This window comes from Oncorhynchus masou, chromosome 1, assembly GCF_036934945.1.
Source record: "Oncorhynchus masou masou isolate Uvic2021 chromosome 1, UVic_Omas_1.1, whole genome shotgun sequence".
Lineage (NCBI taxonomy): Eukaryota > Metazoa > Chordata > Actinopteri > Salmoniformes > Salmonidae > Oncorhynchus > Oncorhynchus masou.
In genome coordinates, this window is record NC_088212.1 from 75,236,770 (window position 1) to 75,259,356 (window position 22,587).

At 43.1% G+C, this 22,587-nt stretch overlaps 1 protein-coding gene across 5 annotated transcripts; it reads right to left on the bottom strand.

Annotated features, from left to right (window-relative positions):
- Positions 1 to 913: 913 nt before the first annotated feature.
- Positions 914 to 20,940, bottom strand: scube2 (signal peptide, CUB domain, EGF-like 2). 5 transcript variants are annotated; one of them, XM_064981636.1, is made up of 23 exons: positions 20,781 to 20,940; positions 20,118 to 20,234; positions 19,738 to 19,863; positions 19,306 to 19,440; positions 17,656 to 17,781; positions 17,427 to 17,543; positions 16,552 to 16,641; positions 15,793 to 15,909; positions 14,495 to 14,617; positions 13,339 to 13,455; positions 12,924 to 13,046; positions 12,419 to 12,535; positions 12,033 to 12,126; positions 11,706 to 11,812; positions 10,563 to 10,733; positions 9,994 to 10,197; positions 5,053 to 5,223; positions 4,133 to 4,300; positions 3,679 to 3,840; positions 3,225 to 3,422; positions 2,733 to 2,885; positions 2,444 to 2,523; positions 914 to 2,263 (listed from the first exon to the last, which is right to left on the bottom strand). In XM_064981636.1, the coding sequence occupies exons 1-23, from the start codon at positions 20,866 to 20,868 to the stop codon at positions 2,117 to 2,119; spliced, it is 3,051 nt and encodes a 1,016-aa protein (XP_064837708.1). In that variant the 5' UTR covers positions 20,869 to 20,940; the 3' UTR covers positions 914 to 2,116. The 5 variants fall into 5 exon arrangements, with proteins under 5 accessions (XP_064837708.1, XP_064837685.1, XP_064837676.1 ...); XM_064981613.1 differs by lacking the exons at positions 10,563 to 10,733; positions 11,706 to 11,812; positions 12,033 to 12,126; positions 12,419 to 12,535 and having other exon boundaries at positions 19,714 to 19,863; positions 20,781 to 20,939; XM_064981604.1 differs by lacking the exons at positions 10,563 to 10,733; positions 11,706 to 11,812; positions 12,033 to 12,126; positions 12,419 to 12,535 and having other exon boundaries at positions 9,994 to 10,200; positions 19,714 to 19,863; positions 20,781 to 20,939.
- Between the last annotated feature and the right edge of the window lie 1,647 nt (positions 20,941 to 22,587).

Here is a 22,587-nt window from a genome sequence, read left to right on the forward strand (position 1 = left end):
CATGTAATGGCGTCTTTTTGTAGGCTCTAACTCCGCCATGGTTCTTCGTGTGATTTGGGATAAACGCCGAAAAATGCAAGGCAGTTAACCCACTGTTCCTAGGCCGTCATTGAAAATAAGAATTTGTTCTTTACTGACTTGTCTAGTTAAATATAGGTCAGATTTGACCGGATGTATAAACGTGAAGCATCCGCTTGGCGTTTCCACTCACTACCAAAATATGGAAGCCCTCTGGCCGGCAGTGGGAAAATATGGATTTCTGTTCCCAAACTAAAAATATGTTATGCAGACTTTACCCATTGCCAAAGTTGTAAGAAACCGCGTTTAAGAGTGCAAAGTCGAATTGAGTTATTGCACACGCACGTTCCCTAACGGAAATATGCAGAGGCCAATAGGATCTCCCTAACTCGTGCTTGGCTATGCCCAACTCCTTGCTTGTTCTCCCCACTATTACTTATTTGTTCCGATTGGAAACGACAGGCTGTGGCATTGGTTTAGTTATGCAAATCTTTGGTTCGGGTTAGGGTAGCCTCGTCGCGAACCAGGCTTCCTGTGACAACGACGTGATTTTGGAGGTATGGCAACGCAAGACTATGGTAAATTTAGGGTAGGGTCATCCCAAGGACGCCTGATAGCATTAACACTTCTGTTTTCTTACTGTCTCTGATTTCCCAATGCCTCTGATACAGTGCTGAAAATATAATCAATGTGAATTTTAAGTAATTACAGTAGGTGACAGTGTGGCAGGCAATTTTTTGTTTAATTCAAGAGCAAAAACAAGTATAACTAATGTAACACAATAACTTATGTTATAGAGCCTATATAAAAAACGACATAATGTATTATTTGGATTTGGACATTGTTGCTTATATTGAAAATAGCATATCAGAAAGTAAAAGAAGTAAAGCAAAAGCACAATATTATGTTTATTCGCTTTATTTACAACATATTATATGTACAAACATAAAAATATAGACATACATTTATTTGCTAAGTCATAAATGAATAGAGCAATTCTATTTCACAAACCTCTCATTCCATATCTGGAATGTATAATCTCACCTGATCCCCCTCATATTGTTCTACATTTCTAGTCACACCACTCAATAATCTCGCTTCTATGAGTAGTGAAAAGTAGTCTTTGGTAGCTGTTTGAATGATCATAGTGAAGAGCTCGTCTTGATCCATGAGCATCTGTTGTTCACTCAAAGCCCAGTGGCATGGAGTATTCATTGTCCAGTCATTTTTAAAGTACAACTATGTTTTCAGGACAGCTAAAATACAGGTTGTGAAGGGATGTGTCGATACTGCACACGTGTCAGGAATGCAGTTAACTACAATACGTTAACATTTTCATCTAATACTTTTTACACAATATACAATACATTCATAAGGATCATTTATTTTGTGGTATCACAATTCTTTAAAGATCCCACCATCAGGTCACATTTGTGCTATATTCTTTTCTCATATTCAGGCATATTTCTGTCAACAATTCTGATCTAAATGTGAAACATGACTTTAATAATGTATGTTATAAGTATGCACTATCTATGTGGTCGACATTTAGTATAAACCTCAGTTAACTTGTTATACATAATCAAGAGTCTTTTCTCATCCGCTTTCTATGCTATTGGTGAAAGTTCCATTTACCATAATTATTTTCAAGATGTTGTTGTTACCCCCGTATGCAAATCAAAGCTTTCATGTATTTAAATACTAACAATCAAATCAGCTTACCACTTCAAGCTTCATTCCTGAGACTGAAAGTTTAAAATCAAAAGGAAAAGACAAAGTCTGTCTAAATGTTGCAATGCTCACACACAGGAGTGTATGGAAGTATCAGAGATAGGTGTGGTATTGAAGTACAAAAAACTTAGCTCTAGAATGTAGACCAGATGTGATAGCGGGAGCTGCCACTTGTCTGCACCATGACAGTCCACTACCCACCTATTCCCAGAAGGTCCAATTGAAGTCCATTTGAGGAAAGTGTCTGAGGCCATCTCTCTTAGTGAACTCTAGACTCAGTCAGTCTCTGTACAGACAGGAGAAGTAAAGGACTCTTTTCTCGGGAATATCCGAGATATCCACAAAGCAACTTGATGATAGTGCCTTCTTAAGGGCGAAGGAATCTCAAGACTTTAGAACGTAGAAATCGGATGAAGGATTTGGGGAACATTTCTCTTGACTCCTGTGCTGTGTAGTTGAAGAAGTTCTGTGGGTGGGCCAATACATCAAACAGTGCCTTCATAAGCTTCTTGTCCTGAGAAGAAAATGTAAACCAAAAATTAGTACAGATTGGAGTTCAATCTCAGACAGAGCCAACAATCATCTGACATTTTTACGTTGGTGCTCAAGTGAAGTTTGCATCCTGAATTTCTTATTGTGTCCACAAGAGGGTAGTACAAAAGCTTTTTCCACAGAAAATACATGAAATCTTTACCTTGAGAATTTCTTGGTGATTTTCAGAGGCATATAATCTTCCATCTCTGACTATATCTTCAATGAGTTCCTGGTAGTCCTCTGAAACATATATCATATATAAACATACCCAAGAGAATATTTCTATATTATTTGTGCAATTGGAAGTAGGTGACAAATTTGTGGTATTATGTAGACCTATCCAGACTTAAAATTCCAAATTAAATAATATTTCACAGACACTTGATCCATTGTTTTTAAGCATGTGTAATTTGAATGTCAATATTTCCACCATTAAGGATGTCTCTTACCATCATAGGTCACATAAGGGACTTGGAAGCCCTTCCCACTGTTCCCTTCATTCGATTTAAACTGTATCCACAGCCTCTTGGAGCGGGAGGTGAAGGCAATAGGCCGTTCATAGGTCTGGCAGGTCTCATAGGTCGTCACAGAGTTGGAGAGAGCTGTGAATTGAGGATATGGTCACATTATGACAAATCAAACACTAGCCCCATTCATTACTCTGAAGGTGGCCAGATCTAATGGTCTATTAGAAGCCCATAGAAACCCCCATGATCTCTGAGAGGTGCTATCCTATTATGCAGAACCTCCTACCAACACTGCCACCATCTTATAATGCTAAAGACATTCATCACCAACATCTGGTCACCTGCAGGGAAATCACATTAATACTGTAGCACCATGATAACACCCAGTCACCTAACAAGCTCTAACCTCCAACACGACACACACAGACAGACAGACTCATGCATGCACGCACACACAGAAAAAAAAACACTCACAGCTCTTTCTCATGACGAGGTAGTCTCCACACTCATCCTCGATGGGGAGGAAGATCTCTGGGACCACGATGAGGATTCTGCGCTTGGGCGGTGGGTTGATGGTCCAGGTGCACTCGATGTTGGCTGGGTAGTTCCCTGGGTAGTTGGGAGACTCGATGTAGCCAGTGAAATCTCCCATCTCTCCACCACAGTGTCTGTCTGTGAGGTGACAAGATAGTGTCAAATAGTTTATGCTGCATTGGTGCTGCGACGCTAATTATCTACAGTAGCATCCCCAAGTAGGACAGGAACAATATTTATTTGAGCACAGTAGAGAAACCTGCATGTAGTTTTAGTTTACTCTATGTGTAGTCATTAAGTACATCTAAAGTGTGAAGCCATGAACACACAAATACATACATATGCACGCACAAACGTACGCATACACAGACAACTCTTGTGTGAACATACATACTTTTGCACTGCATGATGTTGGTGGAGCCGTCAAAGTCGGTGGTGGTATTTCCTGGGCAGGAGATGCAGTAATTCTGACCAAACTCCATCTGATACGTCCCCATGGGACAACGGATACAGCGGTGTGTGCTGGTGTTGTAGTAATGTCCTGGTGAACACTGGACTAAGGGAGCAGAATGGAGTGTACCACGGTTTAGCACCTCTCAAACACCAACATACACCAACATAAACCAATGTAGTATATTTCCTAAAACAGAAACTGCAGGAGAGTTCCCTTAAAAATCCAGAGTGTCTTTCAAATGCCACCCTATTCCCTATATAGTGCACTACTTTTGACCAGGGTCCATAGGACTCTGGTCAAAGTTATACATTGTGTAGGGAATAGGGTGGCATTTGGGACTCACATCCAGAATTTATAGGCATAACTACATGGGATGGATAAGCTGACCCCTCACCTTTGGTCTCACACTCCTGGAAGGACACGGCACCATTGTGTTTGGTGACCAGGTTTCCTCCACAGTGGAAACAGGAAGTGCGGCCCACCTCTGGCTGGTAGGTACCCAGGGGACAGGGCAGGCAAGGGATGAAGCCATCATGGGAGAACTGACCAGGGGGACATTGACCTGGGAAAACAACAACAGAGGACTGGTCAGAGGGAAACTTGTTTTACTCATTCCCATCGTACATGTGGTCATTTAGCAGACAGATATTCTTATCCAGAGCGACTTAAAGACGAGCACTCTTCCACAATAAGACTAAGGCCAGGAGAGCAGATGTCCGTGGAGTGATGTAACGCAAGGACATTATCTACCATGGAACAGCCTCTCTCATATCTCCTGACTGACTTTAACAAACAGTCTCTCCCCATAGCTCTTTTTTGTTTAGTCTATTGGTGGGGAAAGCAGGAGATGGGATCTGTGGCTTAGCCACAAATAGGCTGTGATAACAGTGTTTGGAGGGGTGAAAACATGGTGGCCCCTTCTTCTCTTTATTCAGGAGTGGGCAGGGGCCGGGTGTGGCAGTTTAATTCAAACAGGGCTTGAAAGTTCCGAGGCTTACACGACTTTATACAAAGCAGAACATCTGCCTGTGGGGAGATTTTGATCAGGGTATCACTCCTTCCTGTGTATTTCATATATACTCATAACAGGATGTGATTCTGACTGGGAGACTAGTTTTAAGATCACTTTTTTAAAGATCCAACCATGAGGGAAAACTATGCCAAGGTCTTTGAAGGAGCTCAGTGTATTTTGCTGCAGTTATCTTTATGATTATTATGGTTGATTAAGTAAGTGTCCAAGGTGACTCATGTCTCATGTCTTGTACATAGTTAGGAGATACATGATTACTCATATCCTCAACTCTTGAGCCTTACCTCCACACTCAGAGATATTCCGCGCCCCAACCGACCTGGGACTTCCTCTCACCTCTGGCCCTGGGCAGACCTCGCAAGAATTCTTGCCCTCTTCATCTTGGTACATTCCAGCTGGACACAGAACACACCTTCCCTGATCCCTGTCATAGTACGTTCCAACAGTGCAGCTCACTAGCAAAAGGTAGAAGAATGAGGCAGATTGGCTAGATAATAGGGATGCTACACAAACACACACACACACACGCACACATGCACACACACACACACTGGCATTCAAGCCCACCACAAGAGGCCCAGTGTTAAGCTGCTAAAAAGGCATTGCAAATCGACCTGCTGCAGCTATGCACAAATAAAGACATAAGAGCGCTGAGCTGCTCTCCAGATGCTTTTGTGTCCCACATCAAACAGGTTCTTACACTTCACATAACACCGGTGTGCATTGGGGAAAGAACTCTACATACCATCCTAAGCACCCTCACCTCTACCAAAACACACACAGAGCCAGTCAAAATGAGTGTTTGTCTGCTATCTCACAGAGCGTGCAAAGCCTGATTACAGGGATACACACCATCAGCTTTCATTTTCCCCTTTTCATGTTTTACTTTGTAGAACAACGTCTCTAATTTATGTTTGAATTATTGTGTGTCTGGTGATGTCAAGAACTTCTTAAAGGGGGAAATTACATCTAATCATCTCTCCGAACAGAGAGCAGTGAAGTGAAATCATTTTGCATTTTCATAAAAAAATATCCTTCAGGGAAATCTAAGTAAGAAGGGCTTTTCAGGAGAGAACCAGACATAATGAGTTAATGAGGAACACACAAAGCCTTTAATGCACATCCATTATATGTGCCTCAGCAACTTGATTTTCTTTGAGAAAGAAAATGTAATTCTCTCAAGAGCAGTTAATTTTTTCTGCCTATTGTTTATCCTGAATGACCATGAGGAGCCACCGTCGCATTGTCTCCACCAGCTTTTATTTGATGGAGAGATCGAGAGAAGAGAAGAGTGAGAGAGAGAGAGAGAGAAAAAAAAAACTTGAAGCCTTTCAAATGCAGAGGCAATTCTATAGAGTCCTCGAATTGATGGCCCCAAAGAGGTTTAAAAGACCTTTCACCTCTATTCAAGTATTTGATGACATAGGCAAACACTATGGTATCACAATGGTAAGGAGCTGAACCCAATAAAAGGGGTCAGAGTTCTGAATCCACCCATTCTGCCTGCCCCAATCACTTCTTGCGCCTATCAAGCAGAGGCCCAAACAGCTGATGCTAATTAATTCCCATGGTGTTGCTGAAGTCAATTCTCTGCAGCAGTTTAGTGACTGGGGTCATGCAGAGTGGCCCTGACTGAGGGGGGATATAGCACTGAGGGGGGATATAGCACTCAAACTCCCAGCTTGAATCAACAGCACTTCCTAATCATCTCCAATGTTAAAATGAACATGCACTATTTTATGTAACAGAGATCAGGAGAATACTCGTACACAGGGTTTCAGACACTACACACTGGCAAGTTTTGCTGTTGGCTATTATTTTTTTTTCATAGTAATACAGTCGTTCTGCCCCATTAAGTGGTCTGAAACTAAAGTCCAACATACAGCTGATTCTTATACTGGGTTGAGGCATACGGAAATGCAAATGTTGTTGTTGATCAGTCATGAATGATTTAAACTCAGCAAAAAAAGAAACGTCCCTTTTTCAGGACCCTGTCTTTCAAAGATAATTCGTAACAATCCAAATAACTTCACAGATGTTCATTGTAAAGAGTTTAAACACGGTTTCCCATGCTTGTTCAATGAACCATAAACAATTAATGAACATGCACCTGTGGAACAGTCATTAAGACACTAAAGATGCCTTTCTACTGACTCTGAAAAACACCAAAAGAAAGATGGCCAGGGTCCCTGCTCATCTGCGTGAACATGCCTTAGGCATGCTGCAAGGAGGCATGAGGACTGCAGATGTGACCAGGGCAATTAACTGCAATGTCCGTACTGTGAGACACCTAAGACAGCGCCAAGGGAGACAGGACGGAAAGCTGATCATCCTCGCAATGGCAGACCACGTGTAACAACACCTGCACAGGATCGGTACAGCCGAACATCACACCTGCGGGACAGGTACAGGAAGGCAACAACAACTGCCCGAGTTACACCAGGTACGCACAATCCCTCCATCAGTGCTCAGACTGTCTGCAATAGGCTGGGAGAGGCTGGACTGAGGGCTTGTAGGCCTGTTGTAAGGCAGGTCCTCACCAGACATCACCGGCAACAACGTCGCCTATGGGCACAAACCCACCGTCACTGGACCAGACAGGACTGGGAAAAAGTGCTATTCACTGACGAGTCGCGGTTTTGTCTCACCAGGGGTGATGGTCGGCTTCGCGTTTATCGTCGAAGGAATGAGCGTTACACCGAGGCCTGTACTCTGGAGCGGGATCGATTTGGAGGTGGAGGATCCATCATGGTCTGGGGTGGTGTGTCACAGCATCATCGGACTGAGCTTATTGTCATTGCAGGCAATCTCAATGCTGTGCGTAACAGGGAAGACAACCTCCTCCCTCATGTGGTACCCTTCCTGCAGGCTCATCCTGACATGACCCTCCAGCATCACAATGCCACCAGCCATACTGCTCGATCTGTGCGTGATTTCCTGCAAGACAGGAATATCAGTGTTCTGTCATGGCCAGCGAAGAACCCGGATCTCTATCCCTAAGAGCACGTCTGGGACCTGTTGGATCGGAGGGTGAGGGCTAGGGCCATTCCCCCAGAAATGTCTGGGAACTTGCAGGTGCCTTGGTAGAAGAGTGGGGTAACATCTCACAGCAAGAACTGGCAAATCTGGTGCAGTCCATGAGGAGGAGATGCACTGCAGTACTTAATGCAGCTGGTGGCCACACCAGATACTGACTGTTACTTTTGATTTTGACACCCCCTTTGTTCAGGGACACATTATTCCATTTCTGTTAGTCACATGTCTGTGGAACTTGTTCAGTTTATGTCTCAGTTGTTGAATCTTGTTATGTTCATACAAATATTTCCACATGTTAAGTTTGCTGAAAATAAACACAGTAGACAGTGAGAGGACATTTTTTTTTTTGCTGAGTTTAGAATGAAAAAAAAACTCTGATTAAACATAGGAGATATTTCACCAGTTGGTTTATTGGAATACTGCAGGGTACAATATCATGAGATTCATAACGTTCACAATTTGGTTAGAGAGAAAGAGCGCTAGATATTTTATGAGTGAGGAATAAGAAGGCATTGCTCTCTCTCAGTACTAGTGAGACTGAGGCCATGCTGTTTGGAGGATTTCTCTCCCAACTGAAGCAGTGAGAACAAGCCCCAATGGGATTTACAATGGAGTGGGCAAACTGAAAGGGTTAAACTGCACTTAGTGAGCTAAGCCAGGGGTGGAGGGAAAAATGTTGCTCCTTTATAGAGCTGGGGGTTACGGCTCCCTTTCAGCCCCACTTCCAAATGACATGTCTACACCCCTGCCTGTCCACCGGTCTGCTTAATGATCATCTGAAACTAACTGCAGTGTGGGAATCCTACACTCTGGTAACTTTACTCTTCTGAGTTATTTTTTGTTTTATGACTTAAGATTTACTTATGAGGTAAGTCATATGAAACACAAAAACAACAAGCAACAAAGCTACAAAGCAAAATCAACAGCTCAGGGTCATTTGAATCCAGCACAAAATGTTAGTCTCCTGTTATTTGGAGGTAGAAAGAAACGGATACCAGCGAGAGTTCACTTTGCTGGGGATACCTTGGATTAAGGGATGCTTGGTTTGTAAAACTGTTAGACTATTTCCGTCTTGTGTGAAAATCAATACATTTAACCAGCTATGAGCAGTCTTTATTCCTAAAAAGCTCTATGAACCAGAATGGATCAAACACCATCCTTCCCCCACTCAAACCCCTCCACCCTCACACACTCAACCCCCTCCACCCTCACCCACTCAACCCCCTCCATCCTCACCCACTCAACCTCAATAAGGACGGGGGAAAGAGAGGAGAGCTCTGGATCAAGACAGAACAACTTTGAGAGGTCGGTCTACAATAGTCTTCAGACCCCTTAAATATGGTGGCTTGGATCAGATTCAGACAGGGGCTCTAGAGGTAGACGACCAATCATTACAGAGTTAACGGTGGACAGAAAACTGACTCTCTTCTACTGACCACACTGAGACAGACAGGCAGAATGCAGCCACAGGCAGTGGGCTTACTATGCTTACTGTGAGGCCCTGAACTGGGGCCACGCAGCTCTCTGCTCCCCTCCCCTCCGACAGAGAAAACACATGCCAACCTCCTTTCCACTGCTGATGTTGACAGGGTGTCATTAAAGCTAATAGACTTTTCCTCCATTTTGGCTGTAAAACTAAATAGGACCAGCGGAATCAACAGCAAAAGCCAGCGGCTGCCATCACTCCTTCTGTTGCACTTCATCCCACGGACATGCTGGAAGATCTCCTAGCTCTGCGAGCCAGTCAACAACGGGCTCTCTTTTCTCCGTGCGAGCCGAGCAAGCACTCCCCATACTAGCTCATTACAGCATGTCGGCACCCAAATATGGCAGTAATCTGGCCGACACCTGCTCCAAATCCAATCAATAAACAAACCTGTCTAAATATATATATTGCTGGCATGGCTATGACTATGAGCTGCTCTGTGTGGGAGCCAGGACTTGACTCCAGGGGTGGCTCAGATACAGGCAGAAACAGATACAGGTAGATGCTCAAGATGCTACTCATTTTATACATACATTTATACCTAAATCTTATGATACTCAGAACACTCAAGATGCTACTCATTTTATACATACATTTATACCTAAATCTTATGATACTCAGAACACTCAAGATGATATTCATTTTATACATACATTTATACCTAAATCTTATGATACTCAGAACATTCAAGATGCTCACTCACCACACTTCCTGTCCACCAGTACCTGCCCTTTCCAACAGTGTTCCGGCAGGTCCACCGGCCGGGCCAGCCTCTTGGCCAGCTCGTAGTTAGAGCCAGCGAAGTGGAGGTGGAACTGCTCCCGGTGGATGGACTTCCTCAGGGTACGGATAGTCTTCCTCAGCCTCTTCTCTGAGCGCCGGCGCACACAGCCCAGGTCACAGCTCTCTGCTGAGAGAAACACCAGATACCAAAACTGTCCTTGCAACGCAATGAGACCACAATACACACGCAAACAAAACCACACACACATACCGGTACTAAAATAGACAGACACACACACTTGTGTACATATCCATTCCAACACACAGACACCAGAACATTTGATCAACCACTTGCTCCCTCAGAATACAAGAGAAACCTCCAAACCTACACATTCCCCAAAGATCCCACCACCTCAAAACACCACGTCAAAACAGGAGATACTTTAACATGTTTGGCTTGTTAAGTGACGAAAAGCAAGAGCAGAGAGAGAAACAGGAAGCAGAGTGTCAGCCAGAGGACTGGTGTCACAGCAGGGCAGAGAGACCAACCTGTTACCTCCTCTAGGTTCACATCCAACTCAAACTCAGCCGTGATGGAAGAGCCCTCCTCCTCGTAACCCGCCTTCCTGCCGTGGCGGCTCCGCATCCGGGGGCCAGACGAGCTGCAGCGCAAGCGCACATAGCTGAACTGGACGTTCTCCGTGAAGGGGGACCTGCTGTCTGTGGACACGACCAGCCACACAGGACATGGACACGCACAAACACATGCATGCACGGAGACAAACACACATGCATGTACGGAGACAAAAACACACACACATGCATGCACGGAGACAAACACACACACACATGCATGCATGGAGACAAACACACACACATAACTATATGGTGTATAACTGGTTAACTGTAGCAGGTAAAGTGAGGATAAAACGTATTTGCAATGTCACAACACTTAAATCTAAGGAGATTATATCCTTTGTGTGGTTTTATTTTTTATTTAACCTTTATTTAACTAGGCAAGTTAGTTAAGAACAAATTCTTATTTTACAATGACGGCCTACACCGGCCAAACCCTCCCCTAACCCAGACAACGCTGGGCCAATTGTGCACCGCCCTATTGGACTCCCGATCACGGCTGGTTGTGATACAGTCCAGGATCAAACCAGGGTCTGTAGTGATGCCTCTAGCACTGTTCAAGTGCTGATGTTTCTAATCATTCTTTAAAAAGCAGTGACTTCTCTGTGTATCCTGTTAAACATGCACTCTTTTCCTCCTGCCCTTTTTGTTGCCTTTGGACAGGGGGGTTAACCAGAGGCGAATGGGAAAAGTTCCCTTTTTATTTGAACCCCATGCCGGAACTCATTGTAGAAAATATTTTATCCAACAATCGGAAGTCGGGTCGATTGATAGCTGGGTAGGGGCCAAGTGAAAGGCATGCTATGGCTAATTCCGTTTTCCCCTGTCAATGCCATCCAATGTGCAGTGCTGAGACATTCAAAACATTTCAGACCGCACTACTTCCCCCCACGTATTTGTTTCATATTTAGCTCACTCCCAGTTTACTACAATCTAAGCAGCCTCGGGGTTTGGTTCCTGTTATCAAGTTTGTTGCATGATATGTAGGCAGTGCCAGGTTAATCTGCATTGTTTTAATGAATGAGGAGCTGTTGGACTTGTTAGAAGCCTCTGTACCTGAGTGAGCTGCGTTCAGGCTCTCCTTCAGTCTCTCTTGACTACGTTTCAAGTTGCACTTTCCTGTGCCAGACTTAAAAGTGGCTGTGGTCTTAATTCGCAGGATACTTGACATTTCTGGTCCTACGGTACAAAGGAAATAATAGCACATTGTTAACCTTTGATAAAAAGGAAAAATCCCTTGACTTCCATATGTCTATAAATGAAAATGCGAATACTGAAGACTTGATTTGGTATGACGTTGTTTTGTTTTTATACGTTGTGTTTCTGGTTGTTTAGGTCAGGCTGGAGTGACAGAGGCTGATGCAGACCTGTGATGGTGTGTACTTGCCCAAGCAATACGAGCCACTTCCATTCCTTTGTGCTCCAGCCAAGCAGGGCAGAGACATTCCACAGGTCACTGTATAAGAATCCTCCGTCCCTGTAAACGCACACAGGGGCATGAGACAGGCCACCAAAGACAATAGGCAGAGCCACAAAAGGCCTGGTTGCCAAAAGCAAACAGATGGGTGCTGGAACATGAGACAGCGCTGCTCTGCAGACTGATAGTAGTAGTATCTCAATTTGTGTCCCAAATGGTACCCTATTTCCTGTATAGGGCACTACCCTTGACCAGAGCCATGTGGGCCCTGGACAAAAGTTGTGTAATATAAAGGGAATAGGGTGCCATTTGGGATGCAGACCAATAGTAGTAGTAGTAACTGATAACTCACCACTGGTGATGTGGACCTGGGACTGGCAGGTCAGGTAGCAGCGATCACCTCCCTCCTGCCTGCTGCAGTTTAAGGTCGGTTTAGAGGGGGGCTTTGTTGCTGGGAAACCCTCTGCCTCTAGATGGAAACCATAACAAACTCACAGGTAAAGTGCAGACTTTGGCCGTGGTAGAAAGACAGACGGAGGAGGGTAAAAGTTGTGAGAAGTTGTGGGAAAAGAGTGAAATCTATCCAAGGAGAAGAAGAAAATGGGAACAGCAGCAATTGCCTTTATTCTACTTTTGTCCCAGGTTTTAAACCAAAGGCCAGAGAGAAAAACAGAGCAGTAAAGAGAAAGAAAAGAAAATAACTCAAAGTATCTCCTGTTTTTAGTCCCCAAAAGTTTCAAAACATACATGTGGTACATATGTATGATTTTATGTCAAAAGCAGTTGACCAAAAACTTTTATCACAACACACCCCAAACCATCTAGAGCCCCCCAGGCCTGAAGGGGCACTGTCTTACCGATACAATCCTTTTTGTTCCAGTGTAGCTTATAACCATGGTGGCACTGGCACTCAAACCCACCCATGGTGTTCTCACAACCCTGCTCACAACCTCCGTTGTTCACACTGCACTCATTTATGTCTGAGAAGAAAGCAGGGAAAACATCCATATGTTATTCGCAGCATCTCTCATCTCACCTCATTCACAAAGCATCCATTATTTTTTCAGCAAAAACGACTAAAAACACCACAATGAACTATTCAGAATGGTGTGAAATGGTATAGATGGTACCAAAGCCCTTTCCCCATAAGCATAATACCCTAAACACATTAGTTTATAGAAAACCCAAACATGAACTATTCAGAATGGTATCAAAGCCCTTTCCCCATACCATAAGTATAATACCCCATAAGCATTAGTTTTATAGTCTTACCTCCACAGTGGGCCAGTCCATACAGGGTGTACCCTTTGTTGCAAACACACTCAAAACCACCAGGGGAGTTCACACACGTGTGACCACATGTCCTTTCGAAATAACACTCGTCTATATCTGTCATTAAAAGCAGAGGGATATTCTTTTTCAATTTAAGGTAGTAGAAATTGGGGTTTTAAATGGTACAGCATGGTATCACTACGTGATGAATTGTGGCATTGTCTTTTGATAGTTAATTTTAGAGACAGCAGTATCTTAATGATGAGTTGTATCAGAGGGATGAAATCAGTTTGTACTAAACGTTAAGCTTTAAACTAGCACGTTAAGGATCTTCAGAGGAATCCTTCAAGTCAATACTGGCAAACCGTTCAGCCTCCTACTCTCATTGTCTTATCTTCCAGCAGCACCTACACAGAACAACAGCTCAGTATACTGTGCTGTCCCAGCCCCTTCCCCAGATATAGGGCAGACAGGCAGGAGAGTGAAGAGAAGAGACCTACCCTGACAGGAGAGTGAAGAGAAGAGGCCTACCCTGACAAGAGAGTGAAGAGAAGAGGCCTACCCTGACTGGAGAGTGAAGAGAAGAGGCCTACCCTGACAGGAGAGTGAAGAGAAGAGGCCTACCCTGACAGGAGAGTGAAGAGAAGAGGCCTACCCTGACAGGAGAGTGAAGAGAAGAGAAGAAGCCTACCCTGACAGGAGAGTGAAGAGAAAAGGCCTACCCTGACAGGAGAGTGAAGAGAAGAGGCCTTCCCTGACAGGAGAGTGAAGAGAAGAGACCTTCCCTGACAGGAGAGTGAAGAGAAGAGACCTACCCTGACTGGAGAGGGAAGAGAAGAGACCTTCCCTAACAGGAGAGTGAAGAGAAGAGACCTTCCCTGACAGGAGAGTGAAGAGAAGAGGCCTACCCTGACAGGAGAGTGAAGAGAAGAGACCTACCCTGACAGGAGAGTGAAGAGAAGAGACCTACCCTGACTGGAGAGTGAAGAGAAGAGACCTTCCCTGACAGGAGAGTGAAGAGAAGAGACCTTCCCTGACAGGAGAGTGAAGAGAAGAGACCTACCCTGACTGGAGAGTGAAGAGAAGAGACCTTCCCTGACAGGAGAGTGAAGAGAAGAGGCCTACCCTGACAGGAGAGTGAAGAGAAGAGACCTACCCTGACAGGAGCGCTCGTCAGTAAGCAGCTTGAAGCCCTTCCAGCAGTTACACTCAAAGCTGCCGATGGTGTTCCTGCAGAAGTGGTCGCAACCGCCGTTATGCAGCTCACACTCATTAATGTCTGTGAGAGGCAAATTATAAAACTGTTATTATTCAGACAAACATACACTCCCCTCCATATATATTTGGTCAGAGAAGACATTTTTAAAAATGTGTCTCTATACTTAGGAGACGGTACATTATGTCAGCTTTTATTTGAGGGTATTTCGATACACATCTGTTTAACCATTTAGAAATGAAAGAACTTTATGTATCTAGTCCCCCCATTTAAAGAAGTCATAAGTATATCACTTTTAGTGTATTAAAGTTGTCAAAAGGTTAGCATTTGGTCCCATATTCCTTGCACGCAATGACTACATCAAGTTTTGCAGTTTGTTTTGGTTGTGTTTTGGGTTATGTTTTGCCCAATAGGAACTGAATGGTGAATAATGTCTTCTGACATTTTGGAGTCACTTTTATTATAAGTAAGAATAGAAGATGTTTCTGAACTTCTACATTCTACATGGATGCTACCACGATTATGGATGATTCGTGAATAATGATTACAGAGGCAGAAAGAACAGTCTCAGTCATCATTATTCATCATTCTTTCATAATTTTTCTTAATCCTGGCATTAACAGGATTAATTTAGTATTCAGAAACATATTATCTACTCACTTAGAAAGAAAATTACTCCAGTCATCATTCAACCATTCAGTTCCTGTTAGGCAAAATATAACACAAAACTCAACCAAAACAAACTGCAAACGCATCCAAAGAGTTTGTAAAGTCACAAGCTTGATGTAGTCATTGCGTGCAAGGAATATGGGACCAAATAATAAACTTTTGACTACTTTTATACACTATAAGTGAATTCGTCCAAATACTTTTAAATTCTTCACTTGGAGGACATTTGATACATAAACCTGACATTCTGTAGTGTAGCCTCATACGAAACATTTGCTGGAGTATAGAGCCAAATGAGCCAGATGAAGAATGTTAGCTTCACTGTCCAAATACCTATGGAGGGGAGATGTGAAGCTTGTTAAATAAAAGTACATTGAACTGAATAATAAGAGATGGAGATGAAGATGGCCTGCCACCAAAATGGCACCTATTCCCTATAAAGTGTATTACTTTTGACCAGAGCCCTATGGGTCCAGGTCCAAAGTAGTGCACTAAATAGGAAATAGAGTGCCATTTGTAACTCAGACATAGAGATGGAGTTGAGGTTCTTGGTGGACGGCTGGTCTGACCTTTGCACGTCTTCCCGTCAGGCTGCAGAGTGAAGCCCACAGGGCAGCTGCAGCGTACCCCCGTGGATGTGTCCTTACACGTGGAGTCACACCCCCCGTTATTTACCGCACAGTTCTCTGAAAGGCCAGCGTGAATAGATTCAATGTCAACATGCTGCTGCTGTGTACTATACTGAATGAAGTGTTATAAAAATGCCTATACATCCTGTACTGTCATTACAGAGCTATTGCCAAAGTCTGTTTTTTTACCCTACCAACAGACATTGAGTAAACAACAGCAGTAGTCATAGACATTGAGCTAGCAACCCAGTCACATACAGTACATACAGTCAATACATTGTTTTACTAGGTGTGAACATTGACACAGCACACCATGACTGACAGTGTTATACATTGGGCAACCTAACGTTATCCCCATCCTAAACGGAAGGAAAACGTGAAATGTACCACACTGTCACAAAAGCATATTTTTCAGGGGAGGAATCGGGCGGTGAGAAAGTGAGGGTCCATAGTCATTTCACAGTTTGCTCTAAAGCCTGTGGAATGCCTTGGTTTACTGGGCCTTGCTCTTCTCCCCTCTGAAAAACACCTCTGGCTGATTCCTGGCAGCATAACCCATGGCAACTAAAGTCATTCAAATAGTCCAACTGACAGAATTCTCTCAGTCAGTAGCTGAGTCTGTTTGGTTTTGTTATTTTAGTGTTGTAAAGGTATCAATGGGGAATAATAGTGGAATTTGTGCAATTATACAATTATTACCCATGAGCAGTCTGCGTTTGACACGTTTGTCCACCTCAGTGAAGGACGTGGCGTTGTGATCAGAGCTCTCAGTAGTTGTCTCGTCCCGCTCTGTAATACAGACAATGGGTGACGTGAGTAACAGTCAGTAACCTAACCAACAGAATACACGTAGATACATACACGGTATTTTAGTATAACTAAAATAAACACAGGTCAACATTTAAGAAAATGGTTTGCACCAAGTTGCCTCCTGTTCTGTTCTGTCTGCTGATGCACAGTAGCTGAATTGCCCAGTGCACACCTTGGTGGTCTGTAAGTGTAGTCTACCTCCCCTGGATGTTTTTCTGTGTTCCTCTCTGGAACCAGAAGCATGTTTCCACCTGAGACATGCAGTTAGGCTGTCTATGCGTGTGGCAGATTAGACAGGAGATGGAACTGTGAGATGGAGCTGGAGACAACTCAGTGATAATCCTGGACCCCACACACACAGTAGCGCCGCGGGAGAAACAGATACTACCCACAGGCCTACTGTACGTCTCCTTCCTATCTGACGGCTGATGCTTATCATGTCCACCATGTGCAAATGGAAGAAATACGCACTCGCTGTCAGGAGAGATGGCAAGCTCCTCAAAAGGATTGCCATTTCATTCACAGGCTCAAGATGTGATCCTTTAAACAGGTGAGTTTCAGTGGGTGAGAGTAACAAAAAGGAGGAGAATGAAGAAGTGTACAGATGGAAATATCTAGAAGGATCCAGTCCATTTCACCATTATTGACTAGGTAATCTGGTTTGCTATATGTAGAGATGCTTACAGGGGAGGAATCGGGCGGTGAGAAAGTGAGGGTCCATAGTAGCATGTAAGTAGGCCTGGATGTGGTTGATCTGCTCTTACCTACACAGGACCTGCCGTCAGGGTGCAGGGTGTACCTCACATGACACCTGCAGATGGGCCCCTGCTCCATGTCCTCGCAGGTGTGCTGGCAGCCCCCGTTACCATGGTTGCAGGTCACTAGGCCAATAACACAAAACTTGGGTCAATTCCAAAGTTCAACTCATGTGTTATCTAAACAAAACTCTTGGTTGAGCTGGCTAAACGATCAATCACAAAACTTCACACATACAGATGCAGCCTCTTTGGTTCTTGGCCAGCTCGAATCCTGGGCGGCATTCGCAGGCCACTCCTCCCTTGGGTGTCTCCTTGCAGATGTGAGCACAGCCATGCTCCTTATTCATACAGCTAAGGCCCTCTGGGAAAGAGAGGATACACTTTACATTTGGTTTCTCCTATACCTGTGTAATAACACTGTAATTACACTACTCACAACAATGTATTCACATGTTGTTACACATAGTACATGGTAATGAAATACAGAGGCAAAACAACTGACACTGCACAACACCAATGATGTCTGATGATAGATTATTGAAGCACCCTGACTAGAAATCTGACACAACCCTTTGGGGCATGGCCCAACAATAACACTTCCTAGAGAGGGATGATGCATTCAGCTGACATGCATGTGCAGTGCACCCCTCAAATGTGCAACTCCAAATGGACTGGGCTGGCCTAGCTTTTTCAAGCCATGTCAAAAAGAGAGGGGAAAGAAAACCAAGTGGCTGGGAAAGGACAAAGAGTAAAGCCCACTGGCAGAGGGAGAGAGATGTTCCCTGAAGGCAGAAACTAAGCTAACAACCAACACTTTGAGTGGACACCCAGATAAGTACTTTATTTAATCAGATTTTACCGTGGTCAATCTACATATTCATATACTTTATACACTGAGTTTACAAAACATTAAGGACACCTACCTAATGTTAAGTTGCAACCCCCCCCCCCACATACACACAATACATGTCTCAATTGTCTAAAGGCTTAAAAATCCTTCTTTAACCTGTCTCCTCCCCTTCATCTACACTGATTGAAGTGGATTTAACAAGTGACGTCAATAAGGGATAATAGCTTTCACCTGGATTCACCTGGTCAATCTATTTCATGGTATGTCATGGAAAGAGCAGATATCCATAATGTTCTGTACACTCAGTGTGTATGGGAGTCAGAATCACACTATTATCTTCTATCCTAATACCATCATTGGCCTTTTCCCAGGTCACTGTAGAGAGCAGCTCCTTTATTCTTATGCTGCAACAGCTGAGTGGATGTGCTGGTAGGATTAGTAACTTTTCCAAGGGAAACCCAATGTAGTGAAGAACCTTTGGATCTCTTCATTGAATTTAGTGAGAATAAAACAACAATACTTGTGAGAGCTTTATTCTAATGTAAGACACAGGCCACAAAAGCCCAAGTGTTGCAGTTATTAACTTGTTTTGTTCTCTGGGACACGGGGCTCCTTTTCCCACAGCATGGGCCCTTTGGAGCCCGACTGCTCTAGATAATGCCACAGAGAGGGGACCGATTTAACAGCTGTCATCCATCATTGTGCTGTCAATCACACTCTTGTATGTGAACATTCGAGAATTAGCTCCATAATTCTCTGCTGTGCCCCTGACACAGCTTAGTAGCCTACCTTAACACAAACACACATACACACACACATAGGGATGCACACACACACACACACATAAGGACGCACACATACACATAGACTGAGACACAAACATACAGAAACATGCATGGACTGAGACCCAACAGACATGCATGCACACACACGCACACACACACAGACACAGAGAGACATACTGTACATTCACACATTTGAAGGTGGGAAGGAGAGTTGGAAGCCATCACAGGGCAGGTATTCAGGGGTACTCACCCACAGAGCGGTGGATACATGTGTGCTGGTTGTCACTGAGGAAGAAACCCTCTTTGCAGCTGCACTCATAACTCCCCATGGTGTTGACACATGTATACTGGCACCCTCCATTGTTGAAGACACACTCGTCCACATCTGCAGGCAGAGCCAGGACACGACTTCTCAGAACAATGAAATAACTGGATGAATGTTCATGAATTCCTAGGCTGTCTTCATGAAAACTAAAGAAATATTACAACAAATCTCTATTTACCTGGCTGTCACACATTGTTCAATGGTCTTAGCAGAATAGAAACGAATTCCCATTTGAAATTATACACTTTTAATGCCACCTTAATTCACCGTATAGGCCTAAAGTTATATCTGCGAAATGATTGTCAAACACTCAATACATCAAATGTTGTTTACCTTGTAGTCTGAAATGTATCTTACCAAGACAATTATGTCCATCGTGCGCTAAATTGAATCCATCATGGCAAGTGCAACGATAATTGCCTGGTATGTTGTTACATTCATGTACACAGCCACCATTGTACTCGATATCGCAATCATCGATGTCTAAAAGGGAGTCAAGTCGAGATTGATGAAGGTTTGCCATTTGAGCATTTAATGGAAAAGAGTCCTTTCAAACAATGGGCCACATCATTTAAATAAAAAGTCATGCATTATGCCAAGGTATATGATATATAATCAAAATGTCATTGAAACTTGTCTTGAAATCCAAGGAACTATTGGTCCAAAGAATTCAAATGTGTCTCATATGATCCCAATACAAAAGGAAAGGAACAAGGAATTACAGAGGAGATAATTACCTTCACAGTGTTTACCGTCGCCTTTAAAGCCTACTTTACACGAGCACTTGTAAGAGGCTTGGGTATTTTGACAAATAGCATCAATGTGACATCCATCACTTCCTTCTGCGCATGCATCTGGATTTGAAATCCACATTATGGCATAAAATGTTACCAGAAACAACATTTCGTTATCTGTATTTTAGTCATGTACATTAAGATTATGAGATGAATGTGGTCCTCATTAAATCCCCAATATTCAATTCAACACTGAATAATTTCAGTTAAATAGGTAAAAGTCTAATTCGCCAGGTTCTGAGTACTAAAGTTAACAAAACATTGAACCGATTGAACCTTATCCACTACTAAAATTAAGAAAAAATACAAGTCAGGACCCATTCCTTATCATTGGTACATTTGTTATTCATTTTATCTGAAAACAAGTGAGTAGGTTGGTTAAAATGTAGGACTTCGTTAAAAAAAGCAAACAGACAAAAGAGATTCATCAAGTTCCAATTTTTACAATTGAAGCCAAAACTGAGTGGGCAAACTATAATATTGTAAAACAAAATAAAGTCTGCCAAGTAGTTGGAAACTATACATAATTTGAAAACAACAACAACATGAGCGCAAACACTCTTATAAAAGTACATAAAAACAGCCTTTGAAACTCATACAACGCACCTGGATTCTCTAGAAGAGCGGCGATTTGGCGAGTATTTAACAAGAGCAAAAACAAACAAAAGTTCCTTGCACTACAAATAGCTCCCATGGTGATATGATCCGAGTTTTGGAGGTGTCCTTAAAAGGACGCGTTTGCACTGAAGTCTTGACCAAGTGTCCGCCTCATTTTCATTCTAGCCTGTCAGTCGGCTTCACGAGTGGATTTGGAAAGAGAAAAGAGTTTACGTGTGTGTGTGTGTGTGTGTGTGTGTGTGTGTGCGTGCGTGTGTCTGAGTGAGTGAGAGAGAGATAGTGTCTCTATTATTTTTAAACTTTATGAGTGTAATGCTTACTATTGAGTTCTGATTGTTTATTTCGCTTGTGTTTATTATCTATTACCCTTGTTTTGGCAATGTAAAAATGTTTCCTATGCCAATACAGCCCTTTACTTGAATTTAGAGAGAGAGAGAGAGAGAGAGAGAGAGAGAGAGAGAGTACTGAAAACAGAAGCAATTGAGAATATTAGATAAGGCTGTGTAACTGATTTTATAACCATACAATTATAGCCTAACGTATTTTAAGTAGGCCTAGGAAATGTGTCTCTCTTCTGGCTGGACGAAAAGAGTGGTTCCCGAAATATTCCTTAAAAGCCTGACTTTGTAAAATAAATGTAACTCCGCAAATCTGCACCGTGCCCTGTTCTATGTTCTTTTTCATCCTCCTGTTGTATGAGGCGGGCATCTCTGAATGCCCAATCCTAGAAATAATGGTGGCCATAAATTATCCCATTGTATTTCACACTTGACTGCTCCAGACTTGTCTAGAGTCTTTGTTGGCGATCAAAGTGTCATCCTTTGAAATCCGTCTGTTGTTTAAAACTCGTTTTTGTTGAAATAGGAGCACACGCAAAGCTGCGTTGAATCGCGCTCCTCTTTATCCAAGTGAATATAATTTCACATAAGATCTAGACCTTTACAGCGTTCAAATAATTTCGGAAACTCCGGGACCTCCGAGTTAAAATCAATGTAAGTTACTTGCGTAGAGCTTACTATAGGTTGATAATGAGATACTTCTCATGTGGGAAACTAGGGTATCATCTATCTACAACGAGTATGACGCGTTCACGTGCTTGTTGGAACTCGGAACCTCCGAGTTAAAATGAATGTAAGTTATTTGCTTAGAATTTACTATTGGTTCATACTGATACTTCCTAAGTGCGAAACTCGGGTTCATCCTTATACAACGAGTTGGCAAATCTTACATTTCCGAACATGGTTTATGCAAGTCGGATTTTTTTCCGAGAAGAGATTAATGAGACATTGAATAGGCAATTGACATTGGAACGTGGATTTATGCTGCGTCATGTCATGTCGGACTCTCGGGACCTCTGAGTTAAAATGAAAGTAAATTATTTGCCTGGAGCTTCCTATTATTTGATTCTGGTACCTTTCGCCTGACGTGAATGCGGCTTTATATTGAAGAAGCCTTCATACGAGCTACTTTAGGCGTTTTTGTGTTCAACATCAGAGGCAAAATCGAATATTGAGCCCCTTAGCCGCTCAATTTTCAATTATCCGAATGAAAATGAGAGGTTTGGGCAACATTCTGTGCCTCGTAAGCCTACCTGTGATCATTGATTCTGCGCACTGCTCCCGTGAGGCGCTTGCCGTACTTTCACAAGGTGGGTTGGCATTTCTGATATGCCACTTCCTAAGAGTACTGGCGACGAAATTAAAATAGTTTACTTGTGAGCTATTATACTGAACTAGTGAAAAAAAGTAGGTCAAGTGCAACTCATAAAAAGCATTATTCATTGCTTTAATTTAAA

Coding starts and splice junctions, on each gene's coding strand:
- scube2 (XM_064981636.1), bottom strand. CDS start 20,868: ATGGGAGCTATTTGTAGTGCAAGGAACTTTTGTTTGTTTTTGCTCTTG. Junction 14,618..15,792: donor TGACGGGAAGACGTGCAAAG/GTCAGACCAGCC, acceptor TGCCTCTCACAG/ACATTAATGAGTGTGAGCTG. Junction 3,423..3,678: donor CAACATCATGCAGTGCAAAA/GTATGTATGTTC, acceptor GTCACCTCACAG/ACAGACACTGTGGTGGAGAG.